Here is a 17,206-nt window from a genome sequence, read left to right as displayed (position 1 = left end):
TGAAATCTGGTTTGCTTTCCAACGTTGCTGCTTTAAATTGGAGAGATTGACCTTGGAGCAGGAGGTGACATGCAGATGCACATCAGCAGCCCGTCAGAGCGGCGGCGGGGGCTGGGGGGGTGCGGAGCCGCCTCGGGGACACGCCAACTATTTTATGAGTAATTTAATATCTGGAACACAGACTTTTCATTCCCAGAGATCTGCTGGGGAAAGAAAGAGCCTTTCTGCAGCCCCGCGAAGGCTGTTCCTCATAAGGAGGCAGAGGAGGGAAAAAAAAAAAAAAAAAAAAAAAAAGAAAAGAAAAAAAAAAGGGCTGGGATTTAACTCCTTGGTGGCCGACCAGCGCGGAGCCTCCTCCCGGCTGCCGCTCCCTGCAGAGGGCCGGGAAAAGCAGGAATTCCCTGCGCACCTCAGACTGGGAGACACGCCAGGCTGTGTTGCTCCAGGCAAAAGAAGCAATTGCTTCTTCCCATTCAAATTCAAATGCAAGCCTAAGTGAGGATGGGGGGAACAAATTTAACAGCAGCCCTGAAGTGAGATTTGGGGTTGGAGCTGATGCCTGAACTCCCTTCCCCATCCCAGGCTGGTTTCTGCTGTATCAGAGTCCACAGGAGTCTCCCGGGGGCCGGGACCACCCTGCAGTGGGAGCGGTGCACCCAGGGGATCCACGCAGGGAGCTCCCACCCTGCTGACAGTGGAACCACCGTCTGTGCCCTCAGTGCCCACCGAGGCTGCGATTTGCTGCTGTGTCCCCTTGTGGTGCCTGTGACATCCCAGCGAGCACAGGCCTCTCCCAGCAATGCCTCTACCCAGAGCATTCCAGCACCTCAGCGATTCCCACACGGCTCCTGCTCCATGCTATGGTTTGGAGAAGGGGAGGGAAGGAAGAACACAAGAAAAAAATCCCCCAATTTTTCACTCCGCAGCTTGTCCCACAGGCAGAGAGACGGTGGAGAGCAGCCCCCAGCCTGGCAGCAGCAGCTGGGGCTCCGAGCTGGGAGGCTGAAGGGAAGGAAACACTCGTGGGCTGCTCAGGAGGGAGCTGCTGCCAAGGGAAAAGCCTCCCTGCATCGAGGAGCATCATGAGCTACGTGGGAGAAGAGCAGTTTGGAGGGACTGGCATGGGAAGCTGATCCAGGGGCAGCCTGCCTGTGGCTGGTGCTGCCAGCAGCCACCAACACCAAACAAGGATGGTTTAGGAAGGGCTTTTCCTGCTTATAGCAAGGACTGGGAGCTCCTGGGCTCAGTGCAGACAGATCAACACCTCTGTAAGCTCCATGATGTTTGCTGGTGGTGTCAGACCAGCCTGTGGCACTGACATCCCGGGCTCCATCTCACTGACAATCAGCATGGCCCTGCTTGGATTCCTCCAGCTCAGCCTCATTTCCATGAACACTGACAGGCACACCCATTTCCCACCACACTGGATCCTGCCAGGGCCCTGCTTATGCCAAGACTGGAGAGAAAGGCACAGAGAAAACCTCCAAAGCCCCAGTGAGGTGATGCAGGAGAAACCTCTGTGTGATTTTCTTGCTGGTCCCTATTGCTCTGTGCCTGGGAGCAGGAGATTATATTTTAACAGCTCTGTTGGTGCCTCTGTCCACAGCTGTGCTGCCATGGCTCCAGGGATGCTCCCAGGGTGTCTCACCCCAGCCAAGGTGACCCCCAAGACCTGTGGTGGTCCTGACAGGGGCTGAGGCTAAATAACAGCCTGGGCTGCTCACTGTCTAACCAAAGTGTGTTAAGATGTCAGGGAGAGCTTCCATACATCACCAGACCCTGGAAAACCCCCTCTGCAGAGAGCACAAGGTTTAGCAGGTTCTCTCCCTGTCCTGCTCAAGTGGCCCCCAACACCCACAGACCAAAGCACCCCACAGCTCCTCAGCAAAACACTGACATCCCTAAAACTCCTGAAGTCACCTTGAAACACCTTCTGCCCCAGCTTCAGCATCTGCTGAGCATCTGGTGGCCTTGGCCCGGGCACAGCCCTGCCCTTGGTGGCTCAGGTGAGGGTCACAGCAGTGCCTGGGGATGGGAGGACTGTGGCTGGGCCCGGGGCAGCTGAAAATAAACCCCAGTAGTGAGCAGTGTCCTCAGGAAAAAAACAGAACCCTGGAAAAATGCCTTGGGAAACCCCTTCCTTAGTGCCATTAGCAGAAGGCTGATTGACACACTCCCTGTGCTAATTGTTACCAGAAAGTTCTCAGTTCTCTGCGTTATCATAGGTTGATTTTTTTGGTGCAAGAGTTTTAATATTCTTAATTGCTTTCCCCCATTGGACCCTTCCCTCAGACCACACCTTAACTCCCTCCCACAGCAGGGTGCTCCCTGTCTGACCCAAAACTCCACCTTTGGCCTTGTGCCTTTTGCCCCTTGTACGGCTTTGTGTGGTTTGGTCCAATACAGTGGATGCCTCATTGTTTGTTATTCCTGTAGTGTTAAAACTACTTTTCAGACAACTGGATTGAAGCTGTTTCTCTCCAAGTGGCCGAGGGGCAGAGTCCTGAGGAAACTCAAAGGGGTCTGACAGTCTGGCCAGACCCCAGGAATTATCAAACCCCAAAGGGAGCGACAAGGAGCAGAGTGTGCAGGTCATGGGACAGGTGCAGAGCTCACACAGACTGAGGGAGCAGGCACAGGGCAGGGGCATTGCACAGGGGTCACTGTGCACAGGGGAATGTGCCCAGAGCCACAGGGATGTGCTCAGAGTTACAGGGATGTGCCCAGAGCTACGGGGATGTGCTCAGAGCAGAGTGAGTGTGCACAGAGCAGAGTGAGTGTGCACAGACCAGGATGAGTGTGCCCAGAGCCACAGGGATGTGCCAAGAGTTACAGGGATGTGCCCAGAGTTACAGGGATATGCTCAGAGCCACAGGGATGTGCACAAAGTTACAGGAATGTGCACAGAGCTATGTGGATATGTACAGACCAGGATGAGTGTGCACAGAGCTACTGGGATGTGCTCAGAGCAACAGGGATGTGCACAAAGCAGGGTGAGTGTGCACACAGGGGTGATGAGAACACATAGCACAGGCAGGAGTGTGCCCAGAACCCCAGGCCAGCTCTGTCCATGCTGGGTGAGGACAGATCCTGCAGGTCTATTCCCAGGTGCTGCCATGCCAGGTTGAAGCACCGGGCTCAGGCACCCATGGGGAAGGTGTAAGGAGTTCATTAAATATATAAATTGGCCCTTTCCTGAGTGACAGTGACCGTGGTGCTGCACTGACCCACCCTCACCACCCACAGCTCCTGTTAATGGGTGTGTTGTTCCATGACTGTCCTGTTTCCATGGAATAATGACTCCTGGACCAAGGAACAAGGCAGGAGGTTGAGGAGCAGGGTTAGGTTGGTCCTGCTGTTGCAGGGAACACCAGGCAGGACAGCTGGGACTGCCAGCACAGCACCCAACCACCCAGGTGGTTTGATTTTTCCATATGTGGCCCTGAGCAGTCCTCATTGCTGTGCACAGGAGGAAGCAACCCCAGCTCCTGTCAGCTCATGTCCCCATGGCAAGGGACATTTTGGCTCTGGCCTCAGTGAATGCTGTAGGAGCCTGAAAGGAGGGGGACCCTCCAGCTGAGGGGTGCAGGCTGCAGCTCTGGGGCTTCCTACAGGGTCAGGAGTGTGCTGTCCACCCTGAGCTGCCCGGGAAGAACTGAAGGATGGTGTTTCATGGACCAACAGCAGCCCCATCACCCTGTGGGCCCCTTTACTCATCCATTTTGGATCCCCAGGGGGTGTGGGTTTAGTGGCAGCCTCAGAGGAGCAGGCGGTGCCATCCCATGCGGCCACTGCCAGAGGTGGCATTGCTGGGTGCTGGCTGAGACCCACGGGATGAAACAATGCCCTCTGCACCCCTGGGCAGCAATTCTCTCTTTGTCTTTGGGCAGCAATTCCTTCTGCACCTTTGTTTCCCAGCTGTGTAAACACCGTGAGCTGCACTTACCTGCACTGCTCTCTGACTTTCTCCAGGCACCCAGAACCTTCTGGCTTGTACTGGTCAGACATCTATTTTAAAAATAACCCTGGTTTTGTTCCTTTACACCTTAAAAAAAAATTTAAAAAAATCAAAAATTATTATATCCATTGCCTGGAAAGGCAGAAAGTTTCACCTTGGTGTCCAACAACATCCCGGGTCCCTTCCTGCAGAGCTTTCTGCTGCCAGCTCTTGTCATCTGACCTGGGTTGTCCCATGCCAGAAGAAGGACTTTGCATTTGTCTCCATCAAGTACCAGTGGGCTTCTGCCAGCTCGTTTTCCAGCCCTCGGGGCTCTTGGAATGGCAGCCCTGACCTGCAGGGAACCTCTGCTCCTTGGTACAGCGTCTGCTGCCTGCTGAGGGCTCAGGGGGCTCAGGCAGCGTGTGCCACCAGCCTTCCTCTAGGCACCAACCTCTCCTCTTCCTCCACCTGCCCTGCCCAGCTCAGTTTGATTTGTGATGCTGCAGCTCCGGGGCTGCGGTGGCTGCACTGTGAAGTCCATCCAGTGCTGTGGCACCGGGGGAACGTCACAATGTGACACCCGACATCTGCTCGGGCCTCCTGAGGACAGCAGGGCCCGGGACAGGGGTGGCTGCACCCGGGGACGGACACACGGATTCGGGGATGGAAAACGGATTCTGCTGCAGAAAGGATAAAGCCCAGAGGTGGCGAAGAGAAGGAGGAGATGTGAAGCGGGCTAATCCTGCCCGCTGTCCCCTCGCAGCCCTGTGGGCACCTCAGCCCAGCGCTGAACCCACACAGCGATTCCCACACGGCTCCTGTCTGATGTTATGGCTTGGAGAAGGGGAGGGAAGGAAGAACACCAAAAAATCCCCCAGTTTTTCACTTCCCAACCGAAGACAGAGAGGCGGTGGCGAGCAGCCGCCAGCCTGGAGCAGCGGCTCCGCTCCGGGGGCTGCGGGCACAGCTCAGGATGCTGCGGGCACAGCCCAGGATGCTCCGGGCACAGCCCAGGATTCTCCGGGCACAGCTCAGGGTGCTCCGGGCACAGCTCAGGGTGCTGCGGGCACAGCTCAGGGTGCTGCGGGCACAGCTCAGGGTGCTGCGGGCACAGCTCAGGGTGCTGCGGGCACAGCCCAGGGTGCTGCGGGCACAGCTCAGGGTGCTGCGGGCACAGCTCAGGGTGCTGCGGGCACAGCTCAGGATACTGCGGGCACAGCTCAGGATGCTGCGGGCACAGCTCAGGGTGCTCCGGGCACAGCCCAGGGTGCTCCGGGCACAGCCCAGGGTGCTGCGGGCACAGCTCAGGGTGCTGCGGGCACAGCTCAGGATGCTGCGGGCACAGCTCAGGGTGCTCCGGGCACAGCCCAGGGTGCTCCGGGCACAGCTCAGGATGCTGCGGGCACAGCTCAGGGTGCTGCGGGAAAACCCCTGGATGCTCCGGGCACAGCTCAGGGTGCTGAGGGGACAGCTCAGGATGCTCTGGGCACAGCCCAGGGTGCTGCGGGCACAGCCCAGGGTGCTGCGGGCACAGCTCAGGGTGCTGCGGGCACAGCCCGGGGTGCTGCGGGCACAGCCCAGGGTGCTGCGGGCACAGCTCAGGGTGCTCCGGGCACAGCCCAGGGTGCTCCGGGCACGGCTCAGGATGCTGCGGGCACAGCTCAGGGTGCTGCGGGCACAGCTCAGGGTGCTGCGGGCACAGCTCAGGGTGCTCCGGGCACAGCTCAGGGTGCTGCGGGCACAGCCCGGGATGCTCCGGGCACAGCCCAGGATGCTGCGGGCACAGCTCAGGGTGCTCCGGGCACAGCTCAGGGTGCTGCGGGCACAGCTCAGGGTGCTCCGGGCACAGCTCAGGGTGCTCCGGGGACAGCTCAGGATGCTCCGGGGACAGCTCAGGGTGCTGCGGGCACAGCTCAGGGTGCTGCGGGCACGGCTCAGGATGCTGCGGGCACAGCTCAGGGTGCTGCGGGCACAGCCCAGGGTGCTGGGGGCACAGCCCGGGGTGCTGCGGGCACAGCCCAGGGTGCTGCGGCGGCCCAGTGAGGGCTGAGCCGGTCTCCGGTGCCACCTGCCGGCAAATCGGCCCCGACAGCAGCCTCCGAGCGGGTGACAACAGCCCCACTCGTGTCCCGTGTCCTGCGCTGCGGCGGGGACACCTCACACCCGATATTCCAACATACACCTGGCATCTTGTGTTTCGCCTGCAGGTGATGAACTCTGGGCTTGGGATCACTAGAATTGTAGAATTCTTTTGTTAGGTGATAGCTGAAGGGAAATATGGGGCTCGATCAAATGTTGTGCTTACGGTTTCTTTTGTTTTGCTTGCTTTTAGTAGTGCCAATTTGCCAGTTAGACAGCCTAACACAAATGTTTGGGTGGCTTTAGCTAATACATCCGGTTTAGATACCATATGTCTGTCCAATACAGCCCCAAAAAAGCCATTTTCCACCTGTCTCGTTGGTGTGCCAATGGATGCTTGGCCAATTCCAGAAAACATTGACAGAGCCATTCAACATAAATACATATTCAACATATATACATATATATTCGTATATGTTGGGACCTGAACACACTAGCAAACCTGAAGAGCTCGGAGGTGATGCTCCATTAAAACCTGTCCATATCACACTCACATCCCCCAGACCTTTTATCATCCTCCTTTCCATCCAGACCCTTTCAAACGCCAGATAAAAACTCCTTCATGCCCCGTGTCCACCCCCATGGGATGGGCTGGGGGCTGCAGGTGACCCACCCAGGGGGTGCAGTGCTGGATTGTCACCTGCCCCGGGGCCAGGGGTGTCCCTGTGCTCCCCAGCTTGAATTCACCTGCACATTCCTGGGTCCACAGCTCTGCTGTTGATAAGGAGCTGGCTTGGGAGGGCTTCGCTGTGCTCTGGGATGTCTCAGCTCGGTGCTGGGGTTTGGGGGTTTTAGTGGAGGGTCCTCCACACCACCCCCATCACAGCATCCAGTCGCTTGGCCCACTCTCACCTGCCCCACCTTGTCACGAGCCTTGACAATCTTCTGTGGGTATTTCTGTCACCGCCGCCCCCCAAACAAAGTCTAAGGGAGGTTGATGTGCCCAGATCCTGCCACTGTCAGCACTGTCCAGTAAAGCCCCATCTCCAGCATCTCCCCACCCACCCCCAGCACCCAGTGACCCCAGTTTTCCCACTGTCACTGTTCTGACCCCTGCTAAAGGCTGAGCTGCCTCTCCTGCCTTCCTAACCCTGGGCTGGGACCCTTTGGGTGGCTTTGGATGGAGATACTCAGCCTGCTCTGCACCAGGAACTGCACAACCTGTCTGGCTCTGCTAATGAGCCTGGGCTGCACCCAAGGGGGTGAGAACTAGTGCCCTGGTAATGTAAAAATTATTATTTGGGAGGAAAAAAAGGCAAATCCTGTCCAGAAAGGGACTGATAGTGCGAAGAGCTGTCATTTATTGTGCAAGAACGGCAGCAGTGTGCTTCAAGCACCAATTTGGGGGGCAGAGAATTTCCAGGGGAGTCCTCAGCTCTGCAGGGACTGCCCCAGCAGGCTAAGCCTCAGGGGAGATGAGGAAGCCAGAGAAGATGCTGTCGGACCCCTCCAGCCCCACCAAGTTGTTCTTCTCCGTCGGTTCCAGCCAGACCGACTCGTCCATGGCCATCTTGAGCACCACGCCGCCCGTGCTGACCTGGAAACTGCCCTGCACGAAGTCACAGAAGGTCACCACCTTCTCTCCCCTGCTGGCAGCCCGGCCCTTTTTGATGCTGAGGCAGAGGTTCCCGCGGGAGGTGACGTGGTAGGTGAAGTAGTATGTGCCGGGCACGCGGCAGGTGAAGCGGCCGTAGCGGTTCTCGTAGTGCCCTTGGGGGTTGGTGACCATGCGGTCGAAGCGCACGGGCTGATCCCGCCGGGGGTAGGTGCTGATGGTCCTGGCGGCCGAGAACGCCGACTTCTGGGTCACCTTGTAGTCACCAGGGTCTCCTGGGAGGCCAGGGGGTCCTTGGGCACCTGGGAGGCCTGGCATACCTGGGAGGCCTCTGGGACCGACCTTCCCAGGTAGTCCCGGTGGTCCCGGGAATCCCTTCTCCCCTCTCTCTGCCTCACCCTTGCCAGGGGGTCCTAGGGAAGAGGAGGAAGAGTCACTGAGGTCACAGCCAAGCCCTATTTGTCTGCAGAGAGGGAACACGAGCAAGAAAACTCTGCTGGGTGTGTGTGGGCCTGATATTTCTGGGTCTGAGAGATTTCAGCCTGCTGGCAGCTGCTAACTTATTCCCGAGGAAAAATTTCTCAAGAAAGTTTCTTCTCAAAACCTTGGCAAACAACTCTCCTTTCTCAGAACAATCCTTCTCCAGGTGGGGTTTTGCTGTTTCCCTGGTTTAACCAATGGGATTAGAGAGGTGTCGTTCCCATTCACCCCAATCATGTTAAGTCTGTAGGGAAACACCTTATAAAAGGTAGTAAGAATTAGACAATAAAGCCTTTTTTCTATTCTCTTTGCCTTCTGAAATATTTGGAGTCTTTCTTTCGTGTCCTACCACAACAGTGTGGGTCAGTGGGGACCCCTGCTCAACAGGCAGGTGTCACACCCTTGCTGTCACCCCTTCCTTCCCCAGGTTCCTTGGGGTGCTCCATCATCCCCACCCGACAAGACCTCAAAGAACTGGTGGGAAATGAGTTACTTTTCCAGGACCACGTGCCTGGCACTGTCCTTCCCTGCTCTTGGCATTCACAAGACAACATTTTACCCACCTGTGACCTCTTCCTTACCTTGTTCACCCTTGGGGCCGTTCACCCCGTCCTTGCCATCGCTGCCAGGCTGTCCTGGTAATCCTGGGATGCCTGGGACAGTGCCGTAGGTCCTGCAGAGAGTGGCACTGGCAAGCTGCCCTCCAGCCAGGCAAATCAGCATGGCCCATGTGGTCCACATCTGTGGGAGCACGGGACGGTGTCAGGGGGCTTTCCTGGGGGCTGGGGAAGGCACTCTGAGCTGCTCTCAGAGATGGGGACTGTGTGCAAGTCTGGGTAACACTATCAGGGAGGGAAAACATCCTACTGCAGAGCCAAACCCACTCTCCTGCTGGCCCAGGAGCAAAGGATCAGAACCATCAGGCAAGACAGGGCTTGTCAGTCTCTTATCGCCCTTAAATCCTCAGTTTACAGGTGCCCACAGCTTCAGCCACATGAATATTTGGGACAGGTTATCTCAGAGATGTGATGTCCAACGTGGCCATGCTGCTCCCTCACAGGAGACATTCCCCATCTCACCTCAGGACCTCACTTGCAGGGTAAAATCCTTACCCAACCAGAGCAGTTTCATCATCTGCAAGGGGACGGGGCTTTGCCTTCCACTGGCATGTCTGAGGGATGGCACTAGCCCTTGAAGTCCTTGAAGATGGTAACAAGCCCCCAAACCTGCCTCTTCCATCCCACAGGTTCCCCTTGTGTCCTGTCACACAGCTGCTCAATCCCAGAGGCATTTCTGTGCTTAACAAGCCTGACTGGGGCAGTTAGCTGTGTTTCTATCCCTGGGAAGCCATCCATTCCTTCTTCCTGCCCTCCCTGCCCAACTCCTTCCCCCAGATCCTGCCGTGGGTGGACACTGGGCATTGGCGGCTCTATCTGGGCATCACAGCCCCCTCAGCCACAACTCCCCCACCTCAGGTGGATTCTCCCAGCACTGAAGCTCTGGTGCCAGCAGGACAAAAGGTTGGTGAGTTGGATCCTCCAGCCACAGCTGTTCTGATTCGGGTGTGGCAGGTACTGATCCACAGGCTCCCGGCCCAGGACCATCAGATGACCAGAGCTTCTCAGGGCAGGAGAGCACCCCCAGGGCACCTTTCAGACTGATGCACCTCTCCGGCCCCGATCACCCTTCTGGAACTCTGCCATCTCTACTTTCCTTCTTCCAGGTGGAGCAGGAGGGGTCAAGGAACCATCAGGGACCTCCACCACCCCCAGCCCAGCACCTCCACCCCCTGTTTCTCTCCTGCCCCAGGCCACAGGGAAGTGCCAGCAATGCAGGTGACTGTCACCCTGCTGGAGCTGGGCCCCCACGTGCTCCTGCCTGTGGGGGGAAACCTTGGGCTCAGTCTTGCTCTTACCTTGAGCTCCTTGTTGGTCAGGTGGGGAGATGGAGCAGGACACCCCGGAGTCCTGGGCAGAAATGCCCGTGAGGAGAAGCAGAAGTTTGCTGCAAGGGTTATTGTGAAAGGATGTGGGACACATCCCCTTTTTATCTTTAGCTCCTGTCTTTTCTCCGTGGCAGTTTCAGATCCTCCACAAATGCTGTTGTCAGCTGAGCAGAACAACCCATCCCCGAATAGCACCCTGAGCCCAAAGCTCTGCCCTGCAGGGTCCCTGGGTCCAGCTCAGGGCTGCAGGCTCTGGGGCAATGCTGTTGGGAGCTCCAGATGAGTTTCGGGTAACCCATCAGAGCTGCAGAAATGTGCATGCATTCAGCCAGCACCCCTCAGGCTGCTCTGCACAATTCCAGCCCAGCAGGGTCTCAGCTTCCACCACCTTGAGTCCCTGCCCCTGACTCTCCTGAATGTCGTGCATGGGAAGTGATTTTACTGCGGGAAAAGCATTCCCAGTCCTGCTTTGGCTGCTGCCTCGTGGAGGTGAAGCACAGGATGTTGAGAGAGGTGACTGCCTGTTCCCCCCTGCAGTGTGTGACACCAAGAGAAATCCCTGTTGGGTTTTGCTGGGCTCTGCAGCCTCCACAACCACGAGCTCCTTTGGTCTGGCTCAGGAAAGTCAGGGTGCTTCCCCTGCCCCGTGCTGGTAGGGACCCCAGAGATGTCCCAGCCATGGTGTTGGTTTCCTTCGCACTCTGTGCCCCTGTGAAGCTTTGGAGGGAAGGGGAGTGTCAGGGCCCTGCTTGGAGGAGCCTTGGTGCCCTCTGGGTAGGGGCTGTGTGGGGAAAGAGGAACCATCCCATTCAGGGGTCCCAGGGGTCCCATCCCCTGTGCAAAGCCAGGTGTGGGTGGGGTGTGACAGTCCCTGATGCCAGTGAGGCTTGGGGACATGCTGATGGCCAGGTGTCACACGCACACCTGTGCACACCACAGAGAGGTAGGACACGGAGGAAACAACACACTACACCAGATGCACTGGGGAAGGTTTTATTGACTCTTTCCACAGCCAGGTCACGGCAAAGGGGTTGCTGCAGCCTGTGCCAGGGCACCTGGCTGAACTTGGGGCAGGAAAAACACAGAGAGACTTCTGAGGTGATGTGGGGTTGGCAGGGGGGATGCACATGGCAGTGCCAGCAGGACCAGGGGCTCAGCACCATCGCTCTGGGTGCAGATGCATCCAGATGTGCCTGTTCCTCCTGTGCAGCAGCTACCAGTGCTCAGCCCCCAGACTGAGAGGGTGGGTCTGGCTGCTGGGCTGGATGCAGAGAAACTGGGAGATGTTTCCCTGCAGAGAAACTGGGAGCATCAGGAAGAGCCCAGCAGGCAGCAGTGTGTTCAGGGCAGGTAGAAGACATCGGGGTGCTGGGTGGGGCCCTGCTGATGCTCTAGTCGGGGAAGAGCAGGAAGCCTGAGAAGATGCTGTCGGAGTTGGCAATGCCCACCATGCCGCTGTAGTCGTTCACTCCCAGCCACACCTCGTCTGCAGCAGCCAGGTGCAGCAGCGTGCCCCCCGAGCTGACCTGCATGCTGTTGGTCTTGTGGTCACAGAAGCTGGCCATCTTCCTCTGGTTTTTGTGCAGGATGACGCAGAGGTTGGCCGTGTGTGAGCTGTGGAACACGAAGTAGTAGACGCCGGGGTGCCTGCAGGTGAACTTGCCCGAGGTGGTGTCGTAGTCGTTGTTGGTGTTGGTGATGACGTTGTTGAAAACCACGGGGACATTTTTCACGGGGTACTGGCTGGTCTGCCTGGTCACTGAGAACGCTGACTGCAGCTGCTGCTCGAAGCTGCCCACTGGTCCTGGGGGTCCTTCGAAGCCTTCTTCCCCAGGGATTCCCAGGGCACCAGGAAACCCAACGGGGCCAGGCTTGCCTGGAGGGCCAGGGATGCCCCATTCCCCTTTCACGCCCTTGGGCCCCTGCTGTGCAGAAGCTGGGATACCTGTGAGGTGGGGGAGGGTGAAAGGGAGTCAATGTCAATGGCAGGATGCGGGGAGAGGCTTCTCTAGGCCCTTCCCTTGGCCAGGAGAGTGCTGTTGCCTCTTCCACCTGACCACAGAGGATGCTCTCCACATCCTGCAAAGCAAGGCAGAGCAGCCACAGAGGACTCCGTGCCTCCCTGCAAGAGCCCATGTGGTTTCCCTCCTTGCTCACTCACCTGGTTCCCCTTTGGCTCCCTTCAGCCCATCCCGACCATCCCTGCCTGGCGCACCCGGCATGCCTGGCAGGCCTGGAGCTCCATAGCAGCCGTGAGTGTTTTCTACAACCACAGCAGAGCCCACATGCAGGAAGAGGAGGCTGAGGGCCAGACAGAGCTGCTCCCAGAATCTCTTCTCCATTTTGGTGTTCTGTAGCATGGGAAGGGAAAGAAAATGATGGAGTGAGAAGCTACGGCAGGGTGGTTTGCAGGACATGGAGTAAAGGAGACTGGATGCACCAGGAACACCTGGATGCCATGGGTGTGTCCTCAGCGTCCCACCTATACACACTGCAGGACAGTGGTGGGGTGGATATGTGGAGATGGGTCCCAGGCTCATCTCCAACTCCAGGGCAGCCCCTGATGGCACAACGTGAGTTGGACTTTCAGTCTGGATGGAGCCATGAGGTCAGAGGTACCCATGGCCAGCCCCAAGCCCTCTAAGTGCAGTGTCCCCAAGCCCTGGGGACGTACACACCACTGCAGACTGTCACCCTGTGTGGATGCTGAAAGCTGGTCAGAAGAGAAAGTCGGATAGGCTTTCCCAGGCAGTGCTCTGGGGGAGCTGGGAGGAGAAAGTCTAAACAGTTCTAATCCCTGCACCTGCTGCTTTTGCAACTTGTTTACTTACAAAGTGTTTACGAGGGGCTGTTGGTTCAAATGACCAACCTTGTTCAGCAGATCAGAACAGTGTCTAAAGAAAGGATGTGCCTTTAATAAACATTTATAAAAGCTCTTCAAGACTTTTTGGGTTATATCGTTATTTCAGCCATCCCGAATATAATAACCCTGTGCTGCACTGAGGCTGGAGCTCCCTGCACACAGCTGATCTCCCTCCTCCAGCAGCAGCCTCAGTGTCCTGGCTCTGCCCATCAGGATCAATCCTTCCATCTGCTGCTGTCCCCACCATGAGCAGCCCATCATGGACAGCCCATCAGTGCCTCTGTCTCCTTCCTCTCCTCCTCCTCCTCCTCCTCCTCCTCTCATTCTCTCCCTCTCCAGCAGTGTGCCATGCTGCTGGACCCCCAGTCCCCCCCTCCCCACAGGGTCCCTGCAGCACCTCTTACCTGTGGTGGGAGCAGGGCAGGGGACCCGTGCTGCTGATCCCGCCGGGTGCCGGTCACTGCCAGCGCAACGCGGAGGGCGCGGCTCCCTGACTCCCTGTGGAGGAAGTCACGGAGTTAGGAAAGGCTAAAGGCCCCTAGGAAGACACAACCCCAGCTGTTCCCAGCCAAATTTCACATCCTCCTGCCCGATGGGTTCTGCTGAGCCAGCACTTTCTTGGCTGTCCAGCGAAACTTGGGCTGGTGCCACTGCAACAGGAAGGGTGGCAAGGACAGAGGTGAGACACAGCTCAGAGATGTGCCACTGCAGGGAACAGCCCGCCCCAAATCCCCTGCTTTCACTCTTACTTCCCTTGTTTCTGAACAGAAGATCAGCTGGGGAGCAGAGTTCAGGCCAGCTCACATGGGCTGGAGTTGACTGTGGCACTGAAGGGCTACCCAAGGTCATTGCCCAGCTCTGATGGAAGATGCTGCACCCCTAAACAGACTGTAAAATGTTTCCCCTCCAGAGTGTCTGATCTGTACCTTTCGCCATGCCCCACCGAGTTCTGCTGGGTGCTGGACTCGGTGAGGCCCCAGGATCCCTCAGTGGGCTTTGCTCCCCGCATATGACCCAGTCCTCTCCTCACTGCTCCAGGAGTGGGGATATTTTTGGGTGCCCAGTGTTTGTGGAGCAGCTCCCCTGAGGAGCAGGCCTAGGGTATGGCATCTGATGTTCCTGAGCAGCCCAGCCTGCTGTACCTCCCTCTCACGACACCCCAAGACCCTGACAGCTCCACCACCATCACCCCACAACCCCATCGGTGCCCCAATGTCCCTGTCCCTCCTTGCAGAGGACCACAGCTGCCCTTTGCCTTTCTGGGAGAGTTTAGGTGTTAACCTGGGACCATGTGGGTGAGGTGCAGGACCTGCTGCCCGTTTTCCCCTGCAGGACAGCTACCTTGGGCTCAGCAGGGAAGGACACACATAGCGCTGTCCCAGATGTTTCTTATTCCTCCCTGGAAGTGTCAACTCTGGACACTCAACTCCCTCCTGTCCCTCTGCCTCTGCAGTGCCAGGGACAAACTGGAATCACTTCTCTCTCTGGGCAGCTTGAGAAAGGGTCCAGGGTATTGATGGTTTGGGGAAAGAAGCATGAGTAGAAAAGAAAACCCAAGGACGAGTGGTAGAAGAAGCATTTATTTATACTGATGGGGAGGTGGTGACAGGATGGGGCCCAGTGCCAGGAAGGCTTTTGCAGTGGTTAGTGGAGCAGAAGCAGTGGCAGGCAGTGATTTCCCACTCAGCAGCAAAGAGCCACAGCTGGTGACAGCTGGGAGTGGAGCCCAACAGGAGGAGAAGGGGATGAGAGTCCACAGCCTCCAGGACAGTGCGGGCAGCCTCAGCATGAGGTGAGTGCTGCAGTGGTGACCCACAGCTCGGCCACTTCTGACATTGACGGCAGCACACAACACTTCTGGACGCTCAGCTTGGAACCTTCCCCACGTGCTGCAGCACTGAAGCACCCCACACACCCCGAGGGGACAGCCAGGCAGGCAGACACCCCAGGATGGTGTGGGAGCCCCTCAGGCGCTCTCTGGGGACACCAGGAACCCGCTGAAGACGCTGTCGGCCTCGGGGCCACTGTAAATGGAGCTGCCCAGGGCGGGGTCTGTTTCCAGGGACACCTGGTCACCCTGGGCCAGGCTGAGCACGCTGCTGCCCGAGTTCACCTGCAGGACACCCTGGCTGTTGTTGTCGCAGAAGCTGACCACGCGCACCCCGTTCTTGGTGATGCCCAGACACAGGTCCCCGCTGGACACCACCTGGAAGGCAAAGTAGTAGAGCCCGGGGATTTTGCAGGTGAACTTGCCGGTCTGGGGGCTGTAGGAGTTCTCCTCGTTGGTGATGACCCTGTCAAACACCACGGTGGTGCCCGCGCGGGGTGGGGACAGCCTGGAGGCGGAGAAGGCGGGACGGGGCTGCTCCGAAACAGTGGCGGAGGTCCCTTTCTGCCCCTTTCGCCCTACCGGCCCTGGCATGCCCCTGAGGCCGGGCATGCCAGGTGGGCCAATTATGCCTGGGAGGCCAGGAGCCCCTCGCTCACCGTCATCCCCTCTGGGTCCCCTGCTGTTAGCGCTCAGCCCTGGTCTCCCTGGGGAGAAATAAGGAGAAGGAGTTGATGCACATCCACATGAGCTGCTCGCACAGCCAGGGATGCTCCTACCAAGAGGCCCCCCAACATCCCTGGCTTCCTCTTACCTGGCTCTCCCGGTTCACCCTTCTGGCCTGGCCTCCCATCACGGCCAGGGAGTCCAGGGGAGCCGTTCCTGCCGTCGGGTGCTTTACACACTCCGTCCTCCAGCAGGGCCATGCCCAGCACCGCTGCCAGGGCGCTGGCTGCCAGCAACCATCCAGCCTGCATCCTGCCTCCTGCAGCACAGGGGTGGACTGGGGATGGACACAAACACACGGGTGAACCTTGGTCACAGAGGGGCAGGTGCCCTCATCGCTGAATTGTCCAGTGTGGATCACCAGACACCGTCTGCAGTGGTGGAAGTAAATTCCTGGAAGGGTTTTGAGGCCGTGTGTTCTGAAATCACTGATGTCACTGAAAATCTCGAGCATGCCCATGGCAGAGCTCTGGGATTGAAAAGCCCAGGACGTGGAGCATGGCACAATCCCTTTCCTCCATGTCCTGGGCATGGGTAGGGGCACCCCAGATGCCTGTAGAGGATGTTTACTCCAGTTTGCTCTGTGGGGCAGTGGTCCCATGGGATAGAGAGCACAAGGGAGGAAAGGATGCAGACACACGACAGTGATAAACAGGAAAAGGAAAAACAGCAAATGGGATGCAAAACACCAACATGCAGAGCTGGGAGAGAGGACAAGGACCTATCCCAAAACCTGAGGTTCTCAGCCTGGGACAAGTCTGCAGAGCCCAGTGATGTCCACAATCACACAGAGCAAGGACAGATTCCTCTAACCCCCACATCATCTTCTCTCCGTTTTTCTACTTTGAACCCTTGTGGAGGGGGAAGTGAAGAATGAAGGAGGACAGGGAGCAAAGACTAGAAAGCGGTGGCAGAAGAGGAGAGTGTCCCCAGCTGTTTGTGGTGGCTTACCTTGGTGCAGGGGCTGAAGACAGAGCAGTGTGAGCAGCTGATCTGCGGAAAGCTCTTGTCTGGGAGCAGGGAGGAAGAGGAGAGGGGTGGGAAGGATGAGCTTACACGTGCTGTGGTTTGCCTAGTTGGGGAAGGGATGCGTTAAGTTTCACTTTCTCGGTAAGAAACTTGTTCCCCTTTCCGTGTTTGACTCTGGCTTTACTGGAAATAGCTTAGTCAGGAAGGGTGCAGCACCACTGAGTGACCAGCCTGGCCCAGCAGCAGGGGCTGGGGCTGACTGGGCACAGAGCAACACGACTGTAGGATGCCCACAGGCTGCTGGGATGGCAGGAGGGGACAGGGGATGGGGGTACCAGGTGTCACAGCCACCCAAGGGATGCTCAGGGCAGCCCAGGGATCACCCTTGGAGGCTTCTGCATCTGGGTGATGTCACTGCTACCCAGCTTTGTCCTGGTGCTGCTGGGTGCTGTCCCTCCACACACCCAACAAAGGGATCAGTGGCTGTGTGGGTCAGCTGGGCCTTGAGTATTTTGGTTGGATACAGGGAAAGATTCTTCCCCTAGAGGTGGTTGGGCACTGCCCAGGCTCCCCAGGGAATGGTCATGGCCCTAAGGCTGCCAGAGCTCCAGGAGTGTTTAGCCAATGCTCTGAGGCACAGAAGGGGTTGTTGGGGTGTGTCTGTGCAGGATCAGGAGTGGTCAGATAATCCCTGGGGGTTTCATCCAACTCAGGACAGTCTGTGGTCCCATGATCTCCTTCCTGCTGTCATCACTTTAGCG

General features: G+C 57.7%; 3 protein-coding genes across 5 annotated transcripts; all 3 read right to left on the bottom strand.

Moving 5' to 3' along the window:
- Positions 1-7,357: 7,357 nt before the first annotated feature.
- Positions 7,358-10,122, bottom strand: C1QB (complement C1q B chain). The gene is made up of 3 exons (XM_066334400.1): positions 10,030-10,122; positions 8,696-8,855; positions 7,358-8,047 (listed from the first exon to the last, which is right to left on the bottom strand). Exons 2-3 carry the CDS (start codon positions 8,853-8,855, stop codon positions 7,479-7,481), a joined length of 729 nt encoding a protein of 242 aa, XP_066190497.1. The 5' UTR covers positions 10,030-10,122; the 3' UTR covers positions 7,358-7,478.
- Positions 10,123-11,036: 914 nt separating this feature from the next.
- C1QC (complement C1q C chain) lies at positions 11,037-13,468 on the bottom strand. Of its 2 annotated transcripts, XM_066334397.1 has the most exons (3): positions 13,327-13,468; positions 12,221-12,410; positions 11,037-12,004 (listed from the first exon to the last, which is right to left on the bottom strand). In XM_066334397.1, the coding sequence occupies exons 2-3, from the start codon at positions 12,399-12,401 to the stop codon at positions 11,451-11,453; spliced, it is 735 nt and encodes a 244-aa protein (XP_066190494.1). In that variant the 5' UTR covers positions 12,402-12,410; positions 13,327-13,468; the 3' UTR covers positions 11,037-11,450. The 2 variants fall into 2 exon arrangements, with proteins under 2 accessions (XP_066190494.1, XP_066190493.1); XM_066334396.1 differs by lacking the exon at positions 13,327-13,468 and having other exon boundaries at positions 12,221-12,419.
- Positions 13,469-14,484: 1,016 nt separating this feature from the next.
- On the bottom strand, positions 14,485-16,529 carry C1QA (complement C1q A chain). 2 transcript variants are annotated; one of them, XM_066334398.1, is made up of 3 exons: positions 16,428-16,529; positions 15,565-15,735; positions 14,485-15,457 (listed from the first exon to the last, which is right to left on the bottom strand). In XM_066334398.1, the coding sequence occupies exons 2-3, from the start codon at positions 15,725-15,727 to the stop codon at positions 14,889-14,891; spliced, it is 732 nt and encodes a 243-aa protein (XP_066190495.1). In that variant the 5' UTR covers positions 15,728-15,735; positions 16,428-16,529; the 3' UTR covers positions 14,485-14,888. The 2 variants fall into 2 exon arrangements, with proteins under 2 accessions (XP_066190495.1, XP_066190496.1); XM_066334399.1 differs by having other exon boundaries at positions 15,565-15,753; positions 16,428-16,527.
- Positions 16,530-17,206: the final 677 nt, after the last annotated feature.

The sequence above is a fragment of the Sylvia atricapilla genome, chromosome 22 (assembly GCF_009819655.1).
Source record: "Sylvia atricapilla isolate bSylAtr1 chromosome 22, bSylAtr1.pri, whole genome shotgun sequence".
NCBI classification, from domain to species: Eukaryota; Metazoa; Chordata; class Aves; order Passeriformes; family Sylviidae; genus Sylvia; species Sylvia atricapilla.
The sequence above is the reverse complement of the archived record's forward strand: the minus strand, read 5'-3'. Positions and strand labels throughout refer to the sequence as shown.